At 44.1% G+C, this 26726-nt stretch overlaps 1 protein-coding gene across 1 annotated transcript in view; it reads right to left on the bottom strand.

Moving 5' to 3' along the window:
- Positions 1 to 26726, bottom strand: part of rtel1 (regulator of telomere elongation helicase 1) — a 42487-nt gene that overhangs the window by 2155 nt on the left and 13606 nt on the right. Inside the window, exons 8-33 of the mRNA XM_076095474.1 lie at positions 25921 to 25986; positions 25687 to 25831; positions 25499 to 25537; positions 25328 to 25403; positions 24738 to 24835; positions 24469 to 24524; positions 23770 to 23841; positions 23577 to 23664; positions 23120 to 23252; positions 21288 to 21401; positions 20881 to 20921; positions 20596 to 20681; positions 20359 to 20436; positions 20155 to 20232; positions 18047 to 18193; positions 17672 to 17787; positions 16607 to 16730; positions 15216 to 15381; positions 14953 to 15110; positions 14560 to 14655; positions 8141 to 8354; positions 5712 to 5849; positions 5006 to 5137; positions 1515 to 1646; positions 792 to 980; positions 585 to 707 (exon numbers count right to left, since the gene is read on the bottom strand). Coding sequence (XP_075951589.1) covers positions 585 to 707; positions 792 to 980; positions 1515 to 1646; positions 5006 to 5137; positions 5712 to 5849; positions 8141 to 8354; positions 14560 to 14655; positions 14953 to 15110; positions 15216 to 15381; positions 16607 to 16730; positions 17672 to 17787; positions 18047 to 18193; positions 20155 to 20232; positions 20359 to 20436; positions 20596 to 20681; positions 20881 to 20921; positions 21288 to 21401; positions 23120 to 23252; positions 23577 to 23664; positions 23770 to 23841; positions 24469 to 24524; positions 24738 to 24835; positions 25328 to 25403; positions 25499 to 25537; positions 25687 to 25831; positions 25921 to 25986 — 2905 coding nt within the window. The remainder of the gene's footprint in view (positions 1 to 584; positions 708 to 791; positions 981 to 1514; positions 1647 to 5005; positions 5138 to 5711; positions 5850 to 8140; positions 8355 to 14559; positions 14656 to 14952; positions 15111 to 15215; positions 15382 to 16606; positions 16731 to 17671; positions 17788 to 18046; positions 18194 to 20154; positions 20233 to 20358; positions 20437 to 20595; positions 20682 to 20880; positions 20922 to 21287; positions 21402 to 23119; positions 23253 to 23576; positions 23665 to 23769; positions 23842 to 24468; positions 24525 to 24737; positions 24836 to 25327; positions 25404 to 25498; positions 25538 to 25686; positions 25832 to 25920; positions 25987 to 26726) is intronic.

Here is a 26726-nt window from a genome sequence, read left to right as displayed (position 1 = left end):
TTAGAAAACTACTCAGCCTTCTTTAAAAACTAAACTATATATTGTTTTAAGGGGTTTTGAAAGATTTACGTCTTCAATGGGAACCAATGGGATTGGAGCTGAGAGCCACAGGCAGAGTAGGATCATGTCATGGAATCTGTTGACTATAAGAAGAATCTAAATGAATACCTGTACAATGGTGCTCACTTTATTAACAATATTGTGGTCCTCAGATTTCCCCAAACCCTGTTAATAAAGAGAATACAAGTAAAGCGATTCTTCAGTCAAATGTCCTCGATGCAAGAACAGTGGTACCACAATGGTGTGTTTAGTCAAACATAGTTCTGGAAGCAGGGGGAACTGGTAACTTCTGCCAAAAGTGCTGGCTGATCTCCTCATCTAAACCGTGGTAAGATATTCTTTAACCAGTTTCACTTCAACAGCTCCAACACTGGTGCAGTGCAACTACCAACCTTTGACATCTAGTAGCTAGACTGCCAAACGGTTTGTTCCAGATCCTCTGAGCTCTTCTCTAACCCTCGAGGAGGATAAAAGAAATACCAACACGTTTCTATGATACTATAATGCATCAGGTTGTTCTTCACCTTGTCTTTGATGGTCTTCACTCGCAGCAGGAACTTCAGCAGCAGAGACGGACTGACCTATCAAAGCATCCAACATCTCTTTGTACTGCTTCTTGTGGCGAGGGGGAATAAACATGCTGAATCCTAAGAAAAGAAAGACGAAAGTGAGAGAAGAGAGACAACCTCCGACAAGAGTGTAAAACATTGTCGTGATTTGAAAGAACTTACTGATTAGAAGGTTGAAGTCCTCATCTCTCTCTGTGAATAAGCTCACCACTGTGGTCACCAGCTCTTCATAGCTGTCCGTCTTCTTGTAGCTCTGAATGGCCTGAAAGAGCCGAGCTGATTTCTCTGCTCCGATGGCTTTCTTCACATCAGCCAGAAAGGCAGCGGGGACGTCTCTCTTTGAAGCAGAACCTGATTAACACGACAAGAGAATAGTGGAATCTATTTCATACTTAATAACCATTCATTCAAACCAAGCTACATTGTTCTTCAACCAAAATACACTCAAACTTGCTAGTTCATATACATTTGTATAGACTTATTAATGCTGCGTGATAGGATTAGACAGTGGACATCTGTTCATGTGATAGGTTGACCTAAATTTGTCATGTTTCACAGAGCTAAACTCTCATGAAATTAAATCACGTAGTAGAAGAATTGCGTGGACGTGCTGACTGGTGGGGTTTTGGGATGTCAAGATAATGTTAGACAGTGGACATCTGTTCATGTGATAGGTGGACCCACCTTTGTGCAGTGGGATGGCCTGAGCTGACTTCCATTCTGCTGGTATCCTACCAGTAATGAGTGTTACATTAAGTCTATGGGCAGTACAAGTAGTGATCAAAGGAGCACTAAGACTCAGGAGATTAGGATCTAGATATATACAAGCTGCACTGAATACTTGATAATTCGTGAAGTCAAAGGTAGAAGGATGTGAAGTCCTACCAGTCTGAGGATCTCTGGGTCCCTGCTGGTTTAGGTGGGGTCCTCCTTTGTTGAGCTGCTGTGTATTCAGCTGACTGCAGGTAGACGTCCAAGTAGAGGAGGTCAGACCCACAGCAGGCTGACTGGCTGTAGCTTGAAGAAAAGAAAACGGAACAGTTACAGATGTTGTCTTCCTTTCCTACTGTACCGTCAGTTAATAACTCTTGTGTCAACAGGAAGACTTGAACACAGATAAGCCCTCCACCTTATGACATGTTCATTTGCTCAGTGCTGTTTTTTTGTCCGGAGAATGTCCAATATCATTTTAAACAAGTGCAGTTGCTGAGATGCTCCTAAGTCCTGGAACCAAACCGGACTGCTGTTGTGGGAGAACACAGTTATAGTCTAAATGAGCACTTGGTTTTTGCTCTCATGTGACACAAATCTGATTCGTGTCACATATGCAGATCACTCAGCATAGTGTCGGAGCGGTCTGTTGAAACTACAGAAGAAGAAGAACCTCTCTCTCCACAGAACCATATGGAAGCATGTCATAGGTTATTAGAAACTGATAATGTTTGCTACCCGACAAAATTTTGTTTTTTTTCCATATTACTGAGTTCTACTGGTAAATCTGGAGTCATGTTTCACTCAGCAGAACTCAGATTTCATAAATAAGTAGTTGTATGAATGTGTAAACTGCATTATTAAGGCAGAGGAGCATTATCTGGAAAACATCACACTTACTCACTTTACATGTATCTTAAATTAGTAATGAATTATGTTAAATCATGTTGGCCAAATTAGTTAGTTTCTGTTTATGAGTCATAATAAATCATAAACTATCTTTTAAAGGAGTAGATGTTCACGAGTAAGCTCGGCTCCGTTATATAATAATGTAATTATATATAATTTGTTGAAGGAGGTTTTCCTCTGACAGTAGAAACAGTTGACTCTATTTGCCTCGTCAGTCATTTCAAATGTAAATTTAGTGATCAATAATAATACATTTTATTTATAGAGCACTTTTCAGAATATTCAACGAAACTTTACATTAAAATCATCATATAAAAAAGCTATACACTAAAAACATAAAACACACAATATTGGTCACACTTTAAAAGCAGTTCTGTAAAGGTGAGTTTTGATTTGGGAATTGAACATGGAAAGATCGGTGCAGTCTCGCATGCGTTTGGGGAGAGAGTTCCAGCGGGAGGGGGCAGCTACGGAGAAGGCTCTGTCGCCCCATGTCCGGGGCTTGGTCCTGAGTGGAAGAGACAGGAGGTTGGCATCAGAGGAGCGGAGCCGACGGGATGGTGTGTGGTGGTGGAGCAGGTCGGTGAGGTAGGAGGGGGCCTGATTGTGGAGGGCTTTATGAGTCAGGAGAAGGACTTTATATTGGATCCGTTGTGGGACGGGGGGCCAGTGGAGATTCTGGAGAACAGGGGTGATGTGATCACGGGAGCGGGTGAGCAGGCGAGCAGCAGAGTTCTGGATGTACTGGAGTTTAGTTAGGATTTTGGATGATGTCCCATGAAGAATACTGTTGCAGTAGTCGATTCTGGAGGTGATGAAGGCGTGGATCAAAGTTTCAGCAGCAGATAAGGAGAGTGATGGGCGGAGACGGGCTATGTTTTTGAAGTGGAAAAAGGCAGTTCTGGTGATTTGGTTAACGTGGTGTTCAAAGGAGAGGTTGCTGTCGAACATGACTGAGGTTGCGGATGTGTGGGGAGGGAGACAGAGTGGAGTTGGTGAGGCAGAAGTTGTGACTGGTTTTAGTGAGGGATTTGGGACCGATGATGATCATGTCAGATTTATCACAATTGAGTTTGAGGAAGTTGGTTTGCATCCATGATTTAATGTCAGTGAGGCAGTTGGTCAGAGTGGAGTGAGTAGCAGTGGTAATGGCTTTTGTGGAGATGTAGAGCTGGACATCATCGGCATAGCATTGGAAGTGGAGACCATGTTGACGTATGATATTACCAAGAGGGAGCAAGGAGAGGATGAACAGAAGAGGACCAAGCACCGAACCCTGGGGGACGCCTTGAGACAGAGGAGCAGTGGAGGAGGTGCAGTTGTTGATGCTGATGAACTGTTGTCTGTTTGTAAAATATGATTTAATCCAGGAGAGAGCAGTTCTGGTGATATTGAGGGAGGATTTGAGGCGGGAGAGAAGGATGTTGTGGTTGATGGTGTTGAAAGCTGCAGTGAGGTTGAGGAGGATGAGAATGTTGAGGTGACCAGCGTCTGAGGAGAGGAGGAGGTCGTTGGTGACTTTGAGGAGGGCTGTTTCAGTGCTGTGCTGTGAGCGGAAAACGGATTGAAAGTGGCTCAAACAGATCGTTTGAGATGAGGTGGGCTTTGAGTTGTGCAGCGACAACGTGTTCCAGTATTTCTGACAGAAAGGGAAGATTGGAGATGGGCCGGATATTGCTCATGGTGCCAGGGTCAAGTCCAGGTTTTTTGAGGATGGGGGTGACAGCAGCCAGTTTAAGCGTGTCGGGGACTGAGCTGGAGCTGAGGGAAGAGTTAATGATTACTGTGATGAGTGGTGAGATAGCTGGGAGACAGTCCTTGACGTGATTAGATGGGATGGGATCCAAGTGGAGCTTCTCATTCCTGTTGTGAAGTTAGACAGCTCCAATGGGGACCCAGGGGAGAACTGAGAAAGGTCCTGAGGGGTGGAGGAGGGCAGGTGGAGAGATGGAAAGGGCGGGGGAGGTGTTCAGGTTACTGTAGATGGTGTCAATTTTTGTTTGGAAAAATGAAAGGAAAGAGTTGCATTTGTTCACTGTGAAGGATGTGGAGGTGTTGTCCCTGGGTTTGAGAAGCTTGTTTATTGTGGAGAAGAGAGCCTTTGGGTTAGAGGAGCCAGAGTGTAGGAGGTGTGAGTAGTAGGTGGACCGGGCTGAGATGAGATCATCTTTGTATTGCTGAAGGTAGTCAGAGTGGGCTTGGAGATGGACTGTTAAACCTGTTTTCTTGCAGAGTCTTTCAAGCTGGCGCTTACAGGATTTCAGGAGTGTACCAGGGAGCTGAGTGTGGTTTTAATGGGAGCCAGCTGATCAAGACAGGAGAGTGTGTTATTGTAGTAGTTTACAAGATCGGAGGGATTAAGCAGAGGGATCAAGCTGAACTTTTCACAGTTCACTCAGTTCTTCTGGTAAATTTGTCATGTTTCACAGAGCTGAACTCTCATCAAATTAAATCACGTAGTAGAAGAATTGCGTGGACGTGCTGACTGGTGGGGTTTTGGGATGTCAAGATAATGTTAGACAGTGGACATCTGTTCATGTGATAGGTGGACCCACCTTTGTGCAGTGGGATGGCCTGAGCTGACTTCCATTCTGCTGGTATCCTACCAGTAATGAGTGTTACATTAAGTCTATGGGCAGTACAAGTAGTGATCAAAGGAGCACTAAGACTCAGGAGATTAGGATCTAGATATATACAAGCTGCACTGAATACTTGATAATTCGTGAAGTCAAAGGTAGAAGGATGTGAAGTCCTACCAGTCTGAGGATCTCTGGGTCCCTGCTGGTTTAGGTGGGGTCCTCCTTTGTTGAGCTGCTGTGTATTCAGCTGACTGCAGGTAGACGTCCAAGTAGAGGAGGTCAGACCCACAGCAGGCTGACTGGCTGTAGCTTGAAGAAAAGAAAACGGAACAGTTACAGATGTTGTCTTCCTTTCCTACTGTACCGTCAGTTAATAACTCTTGTGTCAACAGGAAGACTTGAACACAGATAAGCCCTCCACCTTATGACATGTTCATTTGCTCAGTGCTGTTTTTTTGTCCGGAGAATGTCCAATATCATTTTAAACAAGTGCAGTTGCTGAGATGCTCCTAAGTCCTGGAACCAAACCGGACTGCTGTTGTGGGAGAGTCCAGTCTACATAAGCACATAGTTACTGTAGTCACCAACCAGAGATTCAAGGGTCTTAACAAGGGAACAGATTTCAGATGGACACAAAACTGTCAAGCAGAAAGAAATAGTATGGCCAGTCTCTGTCTGCTGAACAGTTTGAAAACCCCTTTTGGAGTTTTGGACAGTTGGACGGACAAAAGAAGCATCCTGATAATGACGGAGTAATGTCCATTTTCACAAACTTTAAAGACTAATGTGAACATTTTGTATCTTTGAGCTTGCTAGTATTGTGAGACACATTTCCAACATATGAAGAAGAGTGCAGTGTTGGGTTGGGATGAGTGTTTCATACCGCTCTGCAGCATCAGTGCTTTCTTCTCGTCCACTGACAGTGAGTGATTGGGTTTGTATCCACAGCCCTGTCCAGTCAGCTGCTGGCATTTCTCATCAAACCTCTTCTTGTGATGTGGGCGAACAAACTGGTACAGGCCTGTGACACAGAGGGGTTATTTCTGACAGCCTAAATATAAACTCATTTGGGATCAGTTTAGGCCTGCACTCTTTCTTGATGTTTGCAATAAAGGCATTCAGTTAAAGACCTAAAAACAAATCCTTTCACCATCGCTACCTGTGCCATTGCATTAAGCACAACTGTATTGAGGGATATGCACCATGTGAGCACAATATAAAACTACACTGATGAAGACAATCTTTTGTCCCAGGGCCCCTCTACCAGACAGACCACAAAATGTAGATAAGAATACACCTTCGTTGGCCAAACTCGACTTGTTAATCACCAAATTTGCAAATAATCAAATTATTTGCAAATAACTGACACTCTGTACATTGGGATTTTAGGACCCTGGGCAGTATCCCGCTTTGCACCGAGTAGGTAATCCTGCCTTGCTCATGGGTCTCCATAACACACAGTGATGTAAGGCAGAAAATCTTAAACCCTCTACCCTGAAATAAATTGCACACAACCGTCCTGTCAGAACAAGACTAGGAGTCTATAGCAGGTAAACCAAGCATTCACATTGTGAACCGATAGTGGCGCTAGAATAGTCAGGGGATCAAAGTTATCACAATTCATCCTGAGAGGAACATGAACGTTTCAAACTAATTTCATGACAATCCATCCAATTGTTGTTGACAGACAGGCCAACATTGCCATCCCTGGAGCCATGCTGCTAGTGTGGCTAAACGCTACCTTTGCAACAGGTGGTTGATTGAACTCTATGGTCTATTTGAAACTGTGTAGACTGTTATTAATATGTTTGCTCCTCCATTTATATGAATGACGTGGACAAAATATTAGACTCACTTAAAGTACGGCCTCAAACCCTACTATACAATAGAAGCAACACAACTACAGTAGTGTCTCAGAATGTAGTGCATGTTCTAAATATAGCAGGTCTGTTGCATTCAATTGAAGTACATTATGCAATAAACTTCCATTCTCATTTGTTTAGTGAATAGAATAAAAGACACTGCTGTAAAAGACACAGCATGAGTGGCTTTTGAAAAAAAGAAATAAATATGACTTCACGTTCTCGATGTAAACAGAGCGAATCGGTTAAAAAAAATAAATAAATAAAAAATTTTAAGGCTCCGGATTCCAAGTTGGGCGGGATAGCCTTCACGGTGGAAAGATGATTGTTCTACTGCATTAATGTTAAATGTGGATTTTTACCTCCTCTTTACTGGTTATCAATCAGTCTCAATGCCTCAAGATTTGGCGGAGGGGGAGAGCTCAGCGACCAGCAGTAGCAGAGCTTTACCTCGCTGAGAGCCAACATGGACAGCACGCTGCTGGAGGCCCAGGCTATACTACTGGGCTCGCTGGAGGGAAGGAAGCACTGGAGAACCAAAACCAGCTTAGAGACAATTCCGCTTTTGTCCACAGGGATCGCCAAAATCAACCCAAAATGAAACGTCCTTGTTAATACTTTAAGACAGGGGTCTTCAACGTTTTTTTCAGGCCAAGGACCCCCAAACTGATAGAGAGATGGAGCAGGGACCCCCGACTATATATATTGTATAAAATTGTGTTTTATAGTAAACTGGGCCTGGCTGGTACCATGAATACCTCTTTATTGTGCATTCAATACTAAGCTATTCAAATAATACACAGGTTCATATATTCATGTTTTTATTTTAAACATGTGCAAGACACAGTGAGTAGGGTGGCCGTGCCACTGCCATTTAGAAACATACCTTGTCAGCTGATACCAATGCCAATATCAACATTATCTGTCAATTGCATGATAATCATGCATACAAGCTATTCAAATTGATGTTTTCATTTTAAACATAAATGTGGAAACCAAAATGAGTGATGGCCTATTAGTGCCACTGCCATGCATAAACATACCTGTTATCTTGCATACAACACTGAACTATTAAAATAATGGGCAGATTCATGTTTAGAAAAAAAATTGTCTAATCAACCAAAACTTTTGCGGACCCCCTGCAGTACCTCCACGGACCCCCTAGGGGTCGCGGACCCCCTGTTGAAGACCTCTGCTTTAAGATAATAACAAATAATCTTAACATTGACCTTGATTCATGAATTCATTACATTACTAGAACCATAGTCTAAAGCAAATGACTCACTGCATTTAAAGTGTAGAGATACAAGATGACTGCCTGCCGTAAGTAAACCGTAGACTCTCACGAGAGCTTTACACAAGACGGATCCCTTCTGGCCATAACCGCTTAGCAGCCTGTTATTCACTACACTGTTAAGCTCCCCGATAGAAAAAAAAGCCGGAGGCTTACCTCGGAGCAGACAGTGTGTATTAGCGTCCTCAGTTAGGACAGCCGCCTCAGTGAGCAGCACGTCCAGGCTGTCAGTCTTCTTGTAGGTCTGCAGAGCCTGTATGATGCGGTCAAAGTTGAACTGGCTCAGTGACTTCTTCATCTCTGCCAGGAAACTCCTGACCCTGCTGCTGGATGAGCCTTCCCCAGAGACATCCTCCGACACGCGCGACTTCTTCAACAAGGAGGGAGAAAAATACACTGCTGATATTTGCAATGAAAAAAACTTTTAAGAAACAAAAAACAATCTGAAACACCATAAATATAGTGGTGGGCCGTCAGGGCCAGCTAAGCCTTCTCTACTGGCCTAAACAGAATCACAAAGTTATAGCTATATTATAATTAGTGCTGGGCAAGTTAATGCATTAATTTCGTGTTAACGCATTCATTAATTAACGCCGACAATTATTTTATCGCGCGTTAACGCATTTTTTAAATTTATTAAATTTTTTTTAATTGAAAGACAAGAGACAATACATAGACATAACAGAGGATGACAAGAACAGTGGGATAAAAGCCAGCAAACATCCTATAGTCAGTTGTGTATGTGTGTATGTCCTTGAGCCTTTTGAGATGGGAAAAATAAAAAATAAATAATAATAAAAAAACAACAACAACAACAAAAAAAAAAACAGGTAAGTATTTTTAATTTATTATTATTGTAACAGACTGTCTCATGTTTATCGTTTTGTATTGGAGATATGATGTCCCTTCAGCGTTGCCGTAGAGAAAAGGCGACTTCCGCTTCTGGTCGGGGGGGGGACGGACACTCAGATCTCCGTGGTCAACTCAGCAGACACTTACATTTTAGTGCACCTATATGCTGAAATTCACGGTAAACGCATTCAAACGGCACAGATCGGGAGCGAGCGAAGGACTTTGAAAGTTAGCGGAAAGATTAACGTGAGACAACATCCGGTTTCTTCAGACGAACATCCGGTTTTCAGAATAAGATGCCAACAAAGTATGAATTATATACACAGTATAAGTATAAAACATGCTACCTGCATCTCATGAACCAAATGTTATTGCCCTTTTGTTCATATAGCAGCACTTTTAAAATAAAAGTGCGCAATACACTACTTTTGAATTCATTATTGAACTTTGCCATAACAATGCGATTAATCGCAAAAAATCCAAACGATTAATCGCGATTAAATATTTTAATCGTTGCCCAGCACTAATTATTATTTAATCATTTTTCATAAATACACAATGTCCATCCATCCATCCATCCATTTTCCTCCGCTTATCCAGGGTCGGGTCGCGGTGGCAACAGGCCAAGCAGGCTGACCCAGACTTCCCTCTCACCGGCAACATGTTCCAGCTCATTCTGGGGGATCCCGAGGCATTCCCAGGCCAGCTGGGAGATTTAATCCCTCCAGTGTGTTCTGGGTCTTCCCCGGGGTCTCTTCCCAGTTGGACGTGCCTGGAAAACCTCCAGTGGGAGGCGTCCAGGAGGCATCCTAATTAGATGCCCGAACCACCTCAGCTGACTCCTTTCGACGCGAAGGAGTAGCGGCTCGACTCCAAGCTCCCTCCTGATGACCGAGCTCCTTACCTTATCTCTAAGGCTGAGCCCGGCCACCCTACGGAGGAAACTCATTTCGGCCGCTTGTAGCCGCGACCTTGTCCTTTCGGTCACGACCCAGAGTTCGTGACCATAGGTGAGGGTAGGAACGTAGACCGAGTGGTAAATTGAGAGCTTTGCCTTCCGGCTCAGCTCCCTCTTCACCAAGACGGTCCGGTGCAGCGCCTGCTTTACTGCTGCAGCCGCACCGATCCGTCTGTCGATCTCCCGCTCCATCTTACCCTCACTCGTGAACAAGACCCCGAGATACTTGAACTCCTTCGCTTGAGGTAGGCACTCCGTCCCCACCTGGAGGGAGCAATCCACCGGTTTCCGGCAGAGCACCGTGGCCTCAGATTTGGAGGTGCTAACTCTCATCCCCGCCGCTTCACACTCGGCTGCAAACCGCCCCAGTGAATGCTGGAGGTCACGATCCGAGGAGGCTAACAGGACCACATCATCTGCAAACAGCAGAGAGGCGATCCCGAGACCCCCGAACCTGACGTTCTCCACCCCCCGACTGCGCCTAGATATCCTGTCCATGAAAGTCACGAACAGGACCGGAGACAAGGGGCAGCCCTGGCGGAGGCCAACACCCACCGGGAACGTGTCTGACTTATTGCCGAGAATCCGGACACAGCTCCTACTGCAGTCGTACAGAGACCGGATCGCCCGTTGTAATGGGTCCGGCACCCCATACTCCCGCAGCACCCCCCACAAGAACCCCCGAGGGACCCGGTCGAAAGCCTTCTCCAAGTCCACAAAGCACATGTAGACTGGTTGGGCAAACTCCCAGAACCCCTCCAGTAGTCTTGCGAGGGTAAAGAGCTGGTCCACTGTTCCACGGCCGGGACGGAATCCGCATTGCTCCTCTTGAATCTGAGGTTCGACAAACGGTCGGAGCCTCCTTTCCAGCACCCTGGCATAAGCCTTCCCCTGGAGGCCGAGTAGTGTGATACCCCGGTAATTTGAGCACACTCTCCGGTCCCCCTTTTTGAAAATGGGAACCACCACCCCGGTCTGCCAGTCCATGGGCACTGATCCCGACCCCCATGCGACATTGAAGAGGCGTGTCAGCCAGGACAGCCCAACTATGTCCAGCGCTTTCAGCATCTCAGGGCGGATCTCATCCACCCCCGGCGCCTTGCCACCGAGGAGCTTTCTGACTACCTCAGCGGCCTCTGCCAGGGATATGGGTGAGCCTCCCCCTAGATCTTCAGGCGCTGCCTCCTCTGCAGAGGACATGTTGGTCGGGTTTAGGAGTTCCTCAAAGTGCTCTTTCCACCGCCCGATGATGTCCCCTGTCCGGGTCAGCAGTCCCCCCCCCCCCCCCCCTGCTGAGAACAGCCTGGGGTAAGCCCTGCTTTCCCTTCCTGAGCCGTCGGATGGTTTGCCAGAACCTCCTTGAGGCCAACCGAAAGTCCTTCTCCATGGCCTCCCCAAACTCCTCCCATGCCCGAGTTTTAGCATTCGCGACCACCGCAGCTGCAGCCCTTCTGGCCTGCCGATACCTGTCAGCTGCTTCAGGAGACCCCTGGGCCAACCAGGCCTTGAAGGTCTCCTTCTTCAGCTTGACGGCTTCCCTCACCTCCGGTGTCCACCACCGGGTTCTCGGGTTGCCGCCACGACAGGCACCGATGACCTTCCGGCCACAGCTCCTTGCGGCCGCGTCCACAATAGAGGCTTTGAACATGATCCATTCGGATTCCATGTCCCCAACCTCCCTCGGGATGTGTGAGAAGTTCTTCCGGAGGTGGGAGTTAAAGACCTCCCGGACAGGGTCCTCCGCCAGACGTTCCCAGTTCACCCTCACTACACGTTTGGGCTTGCCGGGTCTTTCCAACCGGTTCCCCTGCCATCTGATCCAACTCACCACCAGGTGGTGATCAGTTGACAGCTCTGCTCCTCTCTTCACCAGAGTGTCCAAGACATACGGCCGCAAATCAAATGACACGATTACAAAGTCGATCATTGATCTCTGGCCTAAGGTGTTCTGGTACCAGGTACACTTATGAGCCACCTTATGTTCCAACATGGTGTTCGTTATGGCCAAACCGTGGCACGCACATAAGTCCAATAACAAAACACCATTCGGGTTCAGATCAGGCAAGCCGTTCCTCCCAATCACCTCCCGCCAGGTTTCTCCGTCATTGCCCACGTGAGCGTTGAAGTCCCCCAGGAGAACTATGGAGTCGGTAGGCGGCGCCCTTTCCAGGACCCCTCCCACCGACTCCAAGAAGGCCAGATACTCTGAACTGCTGTTTGGTGCATAAGCACAAACCACAGTCAGGGCCTTGCTCTCTGCAACCCGTAGGCGCATGGAGGCGACCCTCTCGTTCTCCGGGGAGAACTCCAACACAGCGGCGCTCAGCCGGGGGCTCGTGAGTATCCCCACTCCCGCCCGGCGCCTCTCACCCTGGGCAACTCCGGAAAAGGACAAAGTCCAACCCCTCTCCAGGAGCTTGGTTCCAGAGCCAGCGCTGTGTGTGGAGGTGAGTCCAACTATATCTAGCTGGTATCGCTCCACCTCCTGCACCAGCTCTGGCTCTTTCCCCGCTAGCGAGGTGACGTTCCACGTCCCTAGAGCTAGTCTATGCTGCCGGCGATCGGCTCGCCCAGGCCTCCCGCCTGACCCGCCGCCCGGTTTGCATTGCACCCGACCCCGATGCTTATCCCTGCGGGTGGTGGGTCCACAGGGTGGCTGCTCCATGCTGTTTATTCGGGCTGAGCCCGACCGGGCCCCATGGGCGAAGGCCCGGCCACCAGACGCTCGCCGACGAGCTCCCCTCCTGGGTCTGGCTCCGGGAGGGTGCCCCGGTTTCCCTGGTCCGGGCAAGGTGACTGAGTCCGTGGGCTGCTTTTCATTGGGGTCGTTTTGAACCGCTCTTAGTCTGGGCTCTCCCCTGAGACCTGTTTGCCTTGGGAGACCCTACTAGGGGCTAATGCCCCGGACAACATAGCTCCCAGGATCACTGAGCCACTCAAACTCCTCCACCACGTTAAGGTGGCGATTCGCGGAGAAATACACAATGTATTATACAAAATACAACTGGGGAGGCTCGACTGTCACTGGCGTCCATGAATCAAGAAGGACTTCTTACTGGAACGATGTACTGGGATTAAACTCTTTGTCAACAAAGAATTCGGTATGTGACAAACTGCGTTTGTTTTTTTACATCTGCAGTAACGTTTTTATGAATAATATTTGAATGGCTCGTGCTCTTGTGTGGTGGAATGCGTGGATCCGCTGCAGGTTTGCTGGATTGATATGTCATGCTTTGCTGTCATATCAATATATGTGACTGGTTCTTATGACTTTGTGGTTGTCATTGTGTTAATTACGTTGATTTGACTATGCATTGTCCGTTAATGACGCAGCGTCCCGTCATGCACGGATTCATGTATCTGCACCGTAGCTGTTCAACTGTAGTAGGACAGCACAGAAGGCCCAGGCATAAAATACACGGCCCGCCACTGCATGAATATGATGTTTAAAAATCAACAGCCAGCAATGCATTGGGATGGTCCTGTCCTTAACTCTACCAGATACTATAAATCTAATTAAAAAGGACAATTTTGTTTTTGCAGAACGTAATCATCTGCAAAGACAAAAAACACTGAAACCAACTTCCAAATGTATTATATAGATGTATGTATCTAGAACTCAATAAAAACAAGTACAGTACATATGGTTTAACAACTTATAATCATAAATGGGAGCCGTCATTTCCTGTGTATAGTGTATAGCATGCATTCTTGTGGAGAATGAAGGAGCCACATTACAGTATGCATCCTCTCAAGGACCTCAGTCTCAGCCTCTTTCTGTGGACCTACCTTTAACTGTGTGCTATGGAAGCCTGAGAGGCTTGAGTTGGTCTGTGTTGTTATGTGCAACCCTTTCTATGCGTGTGTGGCTGTGTGATGACGTAATAGTTATTGCTTTTTGATTGTGCTTTACGCAATATAATAATATATTCTATGACATAGTTGAATATATTAAATTAGATGTATAATATAAAACAGTATAACTTAATACTTATATTGATAAATATAACCTGATTAAAGGGGTATTCCACTCATTTCCTTCTACACTTCCATACAGCTGGGGTCCTCTTCAGTAGATCCTCCCTGCCTTTCAAACACTTTGACCACGCTTATTTTACTAACTTACTTCCTACAACTGTATTTAGTGTTTCTGAGGATGAGTAGTACTCATCACTATCCAAATGACCACTCTAATTTAGTCAGCGCTCTATCCTTTAAAGACACATAAGCAGTATGCCACCTGGAGTAAATATGTATCAAGTCCAACCCACAAAGCAGCAGAAGGAGCTATGATTGGCCAGCATTTTGGTGTTGGGTCAGGCCACCAATCCAGTTATTACTGTAATAACTGTGTATTTTGACATTTCTGGAAATGTTTAAAATGTATGTATGAATATACTCAGAATGAAATGTTCCTTCTGTAGAATGATAGAAAATTGGCTCATAGTTGTTGAGATACCTTGAATGTCAGTAAGACAGACGTCAACATCCTTCCACCCTAGTCTAAAAAGATGCCATTTTAACTTGGCAGAGACTTTTAGATGTTACTCGCACTTGCAGCTGCGTGTACCAGTTACTTCACTCACAATCTATGTGAGGACCTGCAAAACAAATCATCTTTTTAGGCTTGAAGTACATGACTGTGTATTGGCTGTGGAGCTCCAAGTTCACTGCAGCAGAACAGATCCAGTGCAGACTTTACTTCTAATGGTGTTAAGCCTCTAAATCTAACATAACAAAAAACTGTAGACAATGTAACATGTACCTGTTCTTGGACCAATTTGATTTTACGTTTTCCTCCCCGCATTTCATCATCCATCCTCTTGTCACATTGAAGAGACAGCGTGGACAAACGGTCGGCCTTCAAAAGAAAAAGTGAACAACAAATTGAACAAATAGGCACAGTCCTCTTGAAACGACTTAACCGTTGTTGTTTCATCAGTTATAGGTGTACTGACCTACTTCAAACACACAGGCTATTATACACAGTATGATTCTCACTGAAAATAGCACTGTACCAGACATTTACCACAGTAAATTGGCTATTGTATACACAGGTCTTCTCTTTTCCACAAAGCCTCTCTTTTTGACATGTATGAACCACACATGTCTAAAGACTAGTGAGACAGACCACGGTGTCTCTCAGGAAACAAGCTACCTTCTCTTCTCCCACGACAGCATCATCGTCCTCTCCATCGCAGTGGTCCCCTCGCTCCAGAGCATCCAGCAGGTTGGCTGGTCTCTTCTGACTCTCCTGCACCTCACACTCGTACTCGATGCAGATCCTGGCCATCCCATTGGCTCCAGAGTGTTCATCTGATCACAGAGACCAGACAACAGGTAACCAATTAATGAAGGACTAACCTTTCCTCTGTGGATTTAAAGGACACGTAGAGACCCTGCCTTTGTCTTTCTACTCACTGAGTCTCCTCCTCTTTAGGCTGGGAAGGTGGGCGTCCAGCTCCTTGGCCTTCTGGGTGTGGGCGCTTTGGGAGGACGAGCCAGAAGGGAAGGCAGAGGACCGAGTGTCTGGTGAGCACACTGTCCCACAGCTCTGTGCTGCAGCCTTCTTCTCTACCACAGGCCTCTGGCACAAGCCCAAGCACAGGCAGTCAGTACAAGCTGATGAATGCAACTAGGACCAACTTCCATAATGCAGTGCCAACACACAGCCCGGTCAGATGTACGGCTTTTCGGGTGACACATTCTGCCACAGATGCACGTGATGGATTTAACCAACAGGTGATGCGGGCGAGAGTCACAGTTTACATGTCATTATGGTGTTTGCAGGGTGCGTCTCTCTCTCTGCATATGAATTTAAAGGAGGATAGCACAAATAACAGTTGTTTGTGACGGTCAGTTTTGCTAGAATATTCTCCACCTCAGAAAGTCAGGCATTACTAATAGCACAAATGAAACTATGGTGGGACAAAAAGCTGACTTTACCTTTATTGTACAGAAATCTTAATGACATCAGAGACTAGTCTCACTGGGAGTTAATGTAAAGACTGTATTCTAGTGAAAAATCAGCTGTACTACTGTCACCATCTCCACCAGCCTCTCTCTACTGGTGGAGGTTTGTGCTTCTTAATCCATCTCTTTGTCCTTTCTCATAAAAGTCGTCTGTCTCCTATTGTATTAATAACATGAACAGTTCTTAGGGATTATCATTTCATGACTGACTTAAGTGGAATTTAACTGAGTGCAAGTAAACGTTGTGAAGGAGAGAATACTACATACGCAAACTGAAGCTCTGTTTTTCCATATTTGTCATGTGTAACTGTAAAACTCTCTGTAGGACAGACACTTCCTGTTGCAGTGGTCTATAATTCATTGATTGAATTCAGGGACATGTGTTCTGCTTTCTAAGACTGCACCACTGGAGTGCATGCTTTAACACTGTGGTAGCCATAGCAACAGCATGGAGAAACCTGACAGACTTGTATCTTGATTTACAGATGTGCATGTGGACCTGAGACTCATCCTGTAACATGTTCTCAAGGACTTGACACCTGCGTTGGACATGTATTTGTGTGTACGGTGATAAGACAGTTGAGTGTGCTTTGGGGTCTCAGGATGGTAACAATATCAACTTTCTGGGAAGAGATGTTGCTGTTGATTGTTTCCAAATATATATTCTAAAAATATAAATATATATTTTGCTTTCAGCACCAAAAACCAAACATGAGTTTCTGAGTACAGTACACTGCTGTTACAGCAAACATCAACAGCCCTTATTAAATCAAGCTCAACAAGATAGTTGATGGCAGGAATTGTATCATTTTGTGAACTGAGTGAATGCTAGAACCTACCATTTTCTGTGCCACCCTGAAGAACTGAGAGACGTCCCGGATTACATTCCCAAAGCTTTCATACAGACGCACATAAGGCCTGACCCAGGACGGAAGCTGAGCCCTGGCACCAGAGCCCTTAAACCTGCGGGAAAAGTCTTGTTATTCTAAATCACCTTATTCCAAATCATGCACCTTCATTATCATTATCCCAGATGATGTCACACCAGAAAGCTGGAGTTTGAATTAGTAAATGGACTGCACTTGTATATGTTTTTTCTAGTCTTCCGACCACTCATAGCACTTTAACACTTCAGGTCATCATTCACCAATTCATACACTGATGACAGGGACCATGCAAGGTGCCACCTGCCCATCAGGACTATCTAACATTTATTCCCATTCATACACCAACAGGCACAGCCTACGGGAGCAATGTGGGGTTAAGTGTGTTGCCCAAGGATACATGGACTAGTGGAGCCGGGGATCGACCCTGCTCTACCACTGAGCCACAGTGGGCATTCAGCAGTGGGCCATCCAGTAACATCGACTCCAAAATGTCTGCTGTAAAAAGGGTCTAGACACTGAAGCAGCGACATGGATTTCAGCCATCATTCATTTTATCATGTCCACTTGTGCCATGAACCATGGCTGTTGCACTTCTGTGGAATGTGCCTTAACCAGTATCTCAGCGAGGCATTCCCTGTGTGAAGAAAACATTATGATCCAACCATTCAAGGGATTTGAATCCCTTTCCTGTTTGTTTAAACTTAAACGTCTTTTATCAGTTAACTTTATTAGCTAATCTATATTTCATGCGATTTTCAAAATTCATATCACGTTCACCAGAGGGGCACGCTCACATGCACTAACATGAACGTGTGGCAGGCCCGGCTATGTACATAAAGAACAGAGAAGCTCCGATTACAACACACATCTTTACATAGAGAATAGATGTTTGATGCTAAATGAATGCTCTGAATATCACATTCAGCACCTTTGAGAACAAATCTGTTCTCATGATTGGTTCTTGCATGAGGCCCAAAGTATGCGGGAATAGGTATGACTGACAGCTCCATGTCTGACCTTTGATCACACAGTAAGATGGCTCCATAGTCCTCCTTGTGGCGAATGACTCTGCCGATGGCCTGGTTCACAGCTCTGAAAGCCTGCTGTTTGTACCACTCCTGTCCAGACAGGTACTGTGTAACACACACACACACACACACACACACACACACACACACACACACACACACACACACACACACACACACACACACACACACACACACACACACACACACACACACACACACACACACACACACACACACACACACACACACACACACACACACACACACACACACACACACACACACACACACACACACACACACACTGAGCCACTAATACAACATCAGCCTTTCCAGTGAAACTTGGTAACAATCCACTCACCTTCAGCCCAGGAGTTTTCTTCCGACTCATCTCATCCAAGAACTGCATCTTCAGGATGACTCGAGGGTCCATCTTTGGAGGGAACGGAAGGCCGGTGATGATGACGCCCCGACCAAAGGTGTCTGCAAAATCCAGACCCTCACTAGCCTGGCACAGGAAGACATGAATAGAAGTGATGGGAGAGGGAGGCCTGTGTGTGAACTTACATGTGATATGAAGTAAATTACTCCGTTACTCTAAAGCTAGGAGACTAGCTGAGCGACTACGGCTTTCGATTGAAGTTGATGAAATAAAAATTTTAAAAAATATTGATAAAACTGCAATGCTGGCAATAAGATGGACAGAGACAAAGAAAGCAATACACAGGACAAATTGAAAAACTATTTAGAGCTAAATGGCATTATAGAGAAAAAAGATGGATAGGCACAAAGAGCTTATTGTGCACATTTAAAACACATTCTATTCTTCCATATGCTCATGTGGTATGGAAATCCAAATGTTAGAATACATTTAAATGGCAACAAATATGCCTGATAAAATGATAGGAAAGCTCCAAATGCAACCAAGTGAGAAATATTAACTAAATTAGAGTAAAGCTTTCCAGATCACAAGTGAGAGCCTCCAACATGTGGCCAGTAAGTCTTACATGGGTTGTATGAGGTTTGTGAGGAATTTAAGTATTAAAAGCATTTTTAATATGATTAATGGCACCCCTAGTGGTGAATATTAAATGTCACAATGTATTAAATGTCACATTATATTTACCTATGGAATGTATTATATGTTTACAATATAGAGGATATTATATGTTACAGTATATTTACTTATAGAAGTGTTAAACCATAAAAGCATAATCATTGAATGTATTAAACTAAAAAGTATAGTCACTGTATGTATTAAACACTGTAAGAAATAGTCGTCAGGGCCAGAAAGGGATATTTGAGTAAGACTTTTCAGAAGATGATCGTATGAGGACAAGCTGAGCATGCAGAGACACCGTCAACAGAAAGTGGTCAGTGAGGAGCACGGAGCAGAGGGCAGGCGGAGTCCGAAGGAGGCGGAGCCCGAAGCCAGGAGGGGGCTACTGGATTTCAGCCAATCACTGAGCTGACACGGACATTTTCAGACACTTTTGGACACTTTGAGACACTGACAGAACTTAAAAGACACTGTTTCACTGGAGACCTTTCAGAGCTCGCGGCATCCATTTTATAGATAACTGGCTAGGCTGGACTATTGGGTGCAGGTCGTGTGTTCTCGGCTTCATGAAACATATACTATCGATAGTGTAATTCAGGTTGTAACTGTTTTAGCTTCTGTTAATTATTAAATACCTTTTTTGATTTTAACCTGAACCAGCTTATTTTTTTGTATGACTTTGCTGCCGAACGTTAGCAGCAACAGAAGTCCTGCGGCCTTGCCTCCCTCTGGAAAGTTTCAGCCCTAACAGGTTCTTCTCCATACTCAGTCTATTACTACAGGAGATGGAGTTTGGAGAAACAGACAGGAGAACCAGTACAGGAGCAAAGTAATGTACTGCTGTGATGTATTTCAGACACCTAAAAGAATCAACATCGGTTTAAGTGTAGCTATGTTTAGAATATGTTCACCTCTTTACCTTTCTGTCAGACAGTCCTTTCTGATGGACAACTGAAGCCGTTATCTGTGCTCTCTTCAATTACACAAGACTAATATTAGGTGTCTGAAATACATCACAGCAGTACATTACTTTACTGTCTGTTTCTCCAAACTCCATCTCCTGTAGTGACACACCGAGTATGGAGAAGAACCTCATACAACCACACTTCTAAACATCTGAACTATCCCTGAGTTTTCAACAGCTCAGATACTTAATTTCCAAAACGTAACATCCAACAATTTCCCATTGTTAGATGGAAAGTAAATGTTTTCCAGCAATTAAGCCAAAATAAATGTTTAGTTGATGGGGCCACTAAAGAGAAGCCATCTCTAAATGTCATAATTATCCATCATGCATTTAATTGCAATTTACTCTATTCATCTAAAATGCTCCATCTGACCTTTTGGAGTTATAAAGATAAAACTGTTTTAGGACTTTTCCAAACTCTATGGGTACACAGTAACCTCACCTTGCCTCGACACACAGCAAAGAATGTCCCCCCCTTAGATGTTGGATCATTGACTTTGTTGTAATATCCGTCAATAACCTAAGAACAGACAGAGAGACAACATCTATTGTTGTTATCAAGCCCTTTAAGCAAATGTTACCAGTGATGTTCCAATCAGAGGTTTTCAAAGTCATTCATGTAGATATTAAATAAAACCACACTCACCTCATTAAAGGTGCCCTTTCCTTTAGGTTCAACAAACATGGGCTTTACGTTCTCAATGCGATCTGCATGTCCGTTAGTCTGGTGAGAGAGAACACACACACACACACAACCTGATCTTGCATGGCAACACTCAATTCAGAAATCATTTGGAACATCTAAAATAAATAAATCAACAGAAATACGATATAATATATGGAGAACTTTTCCTACAGATGATTCTGCTGATTTTCCACTTACTCTCCAGAAGTCCAGGGTTTTTTCCATTAAAGGGAAGGAGGGGAAAAACACTAAAAGACCATCAGGAACAACACGGCTCAGGTTGGCTGAGGAGAGAACACAGCAAGCAACTTATTCATGTGATGATCGAGACAGAAATGATGAGACAATTAAAAGCAATGGGAGAAAACCACTTGGCCCTTCTGTTCAAACAGTGAAATAATAAGTACCGTTTAGTTAACGACAATCACTGCTGAGAAAAACACATCTTCAGAAATAAAACATTTCTGTATTGTTTGATCTTACCAACAGTGTTGCCTAAAGACGCCATGTTTTCAGGAAGAAACCTGTCACAGAGGGAAAGATGATCAGTTCTATTTACATCATCTCAACAATAAGGTTGTCTGTAGATCTCTATTGTATTATTAAAGTGAGTGCTCCAAAGGCAGAGTCACAGGACGTGCCTGATGAACACATGAGACACGGTTGGGATGTATTGAGATGGAAATTATTCTATGAGAAAGACAGGAATCTAAGTTCAGAAAGTTCAGCAACAAATCAAAACAGGAGAAGAAATTTGTTTTGTGGACGTATATGCTCAGGCCAGAATATACACCATACTTCATCCCAGTGTACTGTGCTTGGCATGTGTGTCTCGTGTGTAACTACTTGTTGATAAAAGTAGAGGACTGTCTGTAGAATAGAATACTAACCTTCTATCAAACGCTGAACTTAGGTGGACTCCATCTGGACCTCGTTCAATGATGCCAACAAAGATCTGGTCCCGCTCAATCACATGGCTGTTCTCCAGACTCACTGAAAACGGGCTGCAGCAAACAGCAAGAGCAACACACATTGTTGACAACCACAACATGACAAGGTCACTAAAGTTTGAAAAGAGATATTTCGCATAACTTTTCCTGATCATTTTTGATGAAAGGTGCTTTTGTTTAATAAAGCCCTTCAGCTGTGAGGAACTTGACTGTTGTACAGATTCTTTGTATTCAATGAAGAAGACACTAAAAACTAAGAGTTGCATCAGATTTGGGTAGGAATCAATACAACTGACACACACATTCATAAAATTGGTTCATTTAGAGCTGCACATTTTTCCAGAAGTAGTCAACACTGTACCAGAATATCAAGTATGATGCAGAGCAGTACAGTAATAATAAGGACAGTTTCTGGACTGAGGGGGATGCACCAAGGCTTTAGACGATGTGCTTCATGCAAAGCTGGGAATTCAGCAGGTTTCGGCCACTCTGACCTGAGTTGGCGGCTTTGCATTTTAAGCAGTTGCTAGTTGCTGCCTGACGAAGCTTTGACTGCACTTCATCTGGCTCAGCTGTCAGCTTCATTTCTGCTTTCTGTGGAGATATTGCAGTCTGGACCGACGCGTTGGCCTTAGTTTGTAAATGATATGCACGGCCCATTTATTATACTTTTGATTGATTCTGGACCCCAGTCTGTAGTGTAGTCTGTATGCTGCCATGTACAAGACAATATAGTGTACAATATAGATCCACGGACCAGCTATTCTGATTCATGTACGTTCATATTTATAGATTTTGGATATCTGAATATGACATACATCTTGTTATTGCCTGGTTTTAAAGGCTGCATTACAGTATGGTGATGGCATTTTCTGAACTAACCACACTGTTTTAGCTTTTCTATTATTCAACTTAGTCATTGTGTCCACATTACAAATGATTATTTATAAAAAACATTGTCATTGTGTAAATGTTTAGTAAAAGCACCAACCATACAATATTGTTGCATATCGATAGGTATTTGGTAAAAACAATTGTGATATTAGATTTTCTCTACATCGCCCGGCCCTATTGTCAAGCCAATTCATTTTTGAATATAGCCAATTGTGAGGTGAAAACCCTCAACCTGGATCTTTGACTCCAAGTGAACATTTGTGCCAATTTTAAAGAACCCCCCCCCCCCCCCCCCCCAGGTGTGTGAGATATCTGGTTCATGAGAATGGGACACATGTACGTGAGGGCGAACAGACAGACAGACCACCCAGAAACATGATGCTATAAGTATGAAAATAAAACTTGTGGACGAAATTGTTTGTACGGCCGCATCAATTCACATGCAGTTACGTATTTCACCAAAAAAACATGAAACACCACTTTTGGTGAACCTATCTTCCCACCTGGGCACCAAAATACCACAAAGACAGTGAAAACCAAAACCCTGGTCAGGAAAATACCAAACTGTTTGAGCGCTGGACGTTGCACCTCCACAGAAATAGGGCCCAATGTCTTTTCATGTCGATCTGGGCCACGCCCTCTTATCAAGACGTATAAAAACACTGTGGGGAGTTGTGTGTAATTCTTCCAGGGTCAGCCTGATTCATAGTCACATATGTAACTCTTGTTTGAGAAGGGACTGAGACTGACAGTAGTAGCAGTAGTTCAGTGTTGAGCTGTAGTGTTCTACCACTCAGACTACTAAAGTCTGTGTTGAAGAACTACAACACTGCACCTCTGTAGGTAAAACGAGCTTTGAGGAGTAACAGGTGACTTACATCCTCATCTCACAGGTGAATGAGGAGAGGGGAGAGAGGGTCCCACTGGTCAGAATGATGCAGCGAACACCTTGATTCACAAGATCCTGCATGCTGAAGCCTGGAGAGAAGCACCAGTAACTCAGGATGTTACCTACAAGGAGCAAAGACACACATACGATCCAGTTAACCAGGGTTCCTCATATGTCATATGAGAGAAAGTACAGACTAACTAAACTAAACATTTAACGGCAAACACAACACGTCATGGCATTATGGTCATCAATTAATTTAGACAGGATGGAAGTTAAATAGAGGCTATAATGTTTATTGTTTAGTCTTGGGGTAGACTGTATTTGAACAAGGCGTTCTTAACTGAAATCTAATTTGAATAAGACAAGATAAGGGGATCAATGCTTCCACAGCCGTCGCTGTGTGAATACTGTAACCCAGCACGCCACAGGCTGTGTATCATCACCTTGTTTCTTTGATGAAGATGAAGATGAGGCCCACACATCAGTGCTTTGCGGTTTCTTGTGATAGCTTTTGTCTCGATGGATATGAACCTGAGCCAAAAAGACAGATATGGTTGCTGACATCACTGTAGACATAAGTGCATGGAGATGCACATTTTTCCATATGGACACTCGGGTCTCTTAACAAACATGCACCTTAAAATGAGCCGTGTTGGTCTGCATCTGCTGTTGTCTGTCCTTCTCTGAAGGTTCACCACAGAACACCAGCTACGAGGAAAGGAAAGAAAGGAAGAAGTATTGCTGCTGCAGTAAACTGAATGGATCAGAGTGTTTTACCATTTTGGTCAAATTTGTCAGGTAGAAAGTGCAGCAGCAAACCTGGTAAGCTACTGCAGACAATTTGGGAAATGTGTTTTTGTTTTCTGCCCAAAGAGTGAAATGAGAAGAACAATATAAATCGAATGACGTCATGTCTTCGTACGTCTGTGCAGTGCCTCTGGCTGTAGTGCAGGTGGTCAGATGAGAGCCGGTTTTACTTTTGGTCTCTGTACTGACATGATCCTAAACCTGGCAGTTTAACTGTGGCAACGACGCTACAGGAAACTGCAGTCACTGTACCCGACTCACCAAAAAATAAAGTTCCAGCACGTATCGCCCCACCTTCTCTTTGTGTGCAAATTAAATAAACATGTTAATCAGTGAGCTTTAGAGATGCTGGTTGGTATATTTTTAAACTCTGGACAGAACCAGGCTAGCTGCTTCCCCCTGCTTCCAGTCTTTATGCTAAGCTAGGCTAACCAGGTCCTGACTGTACTTACACATACATGAGACTGATGTAGATCTGACTCACAGGAATAGAGTGTAGAAAGTGTAATCTAAAAACTTGTAGCATACCTGTATGATATCAGCCAGCTTCTGCAGTCCACTAGTGTTCAGGAATATTCCCGGTTCTGATGAGATATATGTGTCACACATTATACTAACCTCGACACATAACAGGGTCTGCCGATATAGCCAGCAGACGGTGTCGTCTGTTACACTCCTACTTATATGTGGCATGAAGGGAAATGAGACACCATGTAAAAAATCGACATCACATGGTGGACAGCAGAAAGCTAAATCATGTGACAAAGAAAAATAGGGAGAAATGAAGCCATACTGACGTCCTGATAAGTGTCCAGTGATCTGCTCCAGAGCTTCATATACAGCCGTCTTGCTGTTGTAGGTCAGGTGGACTCTCTCCAACAGCTCATAGATGAAGCTGATACAGACAGAAGACAAGTCTCCTTCAAGATCCATATTCAACTGACTGTGTGGCAAGTCAAAAGGAAGACATCCACTGGAGTCTGGTTTGGGTTGATTCTGAGGAAGCTCGTTTCAGAACTAGAAGTCTCTTACAACTGTGTAAAATAATGTCACTCCATAGCCCAACATCCCGCAGATGGCATGAGATAACAGACACCATGAGTGTTGATGAAAAATAACTACAATATAAGACAAGAAATATGAAATGGAGCCTTTCATACTTCATTTGATGTCCTATTTTACATCACTATCCCTGACTGTCTCTTTATTGTCCAGTACAAAGAATTTATAAGAGGCAGGTGAATCCGTGCGTACAGAAAACCTAAGCAGTGTATGACTTAACATGTGTTTTGGAAGGATGGTTAGACAGAAGGCCTGATCCATTGACACACATGAAAACGTTAATCGAGCAAAACGTCTATTACTATCTATTACCACTCTCACATACATTCCAGATTTTGTGATGCCCTTTTCACTTGGAACATCATAGGAATCAATGACAGCCTCCAGATCCAGCAGTATCTCTGTCAAGCACACGAAAGCAGTTTGTTAAAACGCATCCCAGGCAAGTGCTGAAATAAAGCTTATTTATCTTCTTTATAGCTTTAAGAATACTTACGTTTGATCTTAGCAATGGTTTCTATATTTACTTTTAAACCTGAAACCGAAAAACATGACCTGCTTAAATATATATAATATACTGTAAGAATATTTTTTTTGATAACATTCAAATACATTTTACATTTTGTGAAAATGACATGCCATAAATCCCAGCCCCCATGTGTGCAACCTCATAAGCATTCTGACCAGAGTTGAGGGTCTCGACGTTGAAGTCTTCAGAGACGGTGGCTTCCTTAGACTGCTCCACCAGCAGCCTGTCCACAGCACTGATGGCTGAGGCTACATCATAGGGAGTGAGGTCAAATGATGTGGACTCTTCACAAGTCTTCTCCTGCAGACAACAGAAACATATGGTGGGACATTCGCCTCTCTATGAGAACTTCATCATCATTATTAACTATGTCCAGGACAGAGTCTTACCACATTGTGAGCTTCATCAAAGATGACCACGGCTCCGTTTAGCTCGATATTGTGAGCTCTGCGGCTCTGTGGAACCAAGGAAAAGACCTAAATACTAGCAGTCATGTAGCATGAAAACCACAACAACTTCAAGAATCTCGATGATAAGCATGTTGTGTAGTGTGAACAGTACAGAGATCTGACCACTTTGGAAGTTGTGTAGAGTGAACTTGGCATTAATCTACTTGATAATGTAATACAAATCATTATTAAACAAAGCCTTCTCCACTTGTAATCTCTTGTCAATGCTAAAAGATAAAGTCTAGTTTGAGACACTTAAAGTGAAGTTCATTCAGGTATCCTTGTGAATAAGGTGGAAGCTTGATGACGTAGTGAATACTCACAGGGCTACTACACAAACTATTGTAGCTGGCGAGTTAGCCACCACTGTGTTTGTGGATCGAGACAATGCTGCTGCTAAACTAACTGGATACTTGTTACTTCTGGACACTAGCTCACCAGCCCTCCTAAGACCATCAATTGATCACAGTAATTCTGCTGAAATAAAATAATTAAGCTCCAAACTCTGCTATGAGAAGAAAAAGCATTAAGTAGCAATAACTAACTAATTTACCACTAGAAGTGGTCACCTTGTCAGTAGTGAGACGAGGTAATCCTCCCTGTGTCACCATAAATCACCAAGGAAATGAAAACATGTAATAGCCATTACTTTAAATCGGTAATAACGCATTATGTGTGTACGAGACATCCTCGTAGTGTTGTGGCACTACTACAGTCAAGAGGTCAAACCCTACACTAGAAATCAA

The sequence above is a fragment of the Anarhichas minor genome, unplaced genomic scaffold, assembly GCF_050575085.1.
Source record: "Anarhichas minor isolate MPS153535 unplaced genomic scaffold, ASM5057508v1 ptg000020l, whole genome shotgun sequence".
Taxonomy (NCBI): domain Eukaryota; kingdom Metazoa; phylum Chordata; class Actinopteri; order Perciformes; family Anarhichadidae; genus Anarhichas; species Anarhichas minor.
The sequence above is the reverse complement of the archived record's forward strand: the minus strand, read 5'-3'. Positions and strand labels throughout refer to the sequence as shown.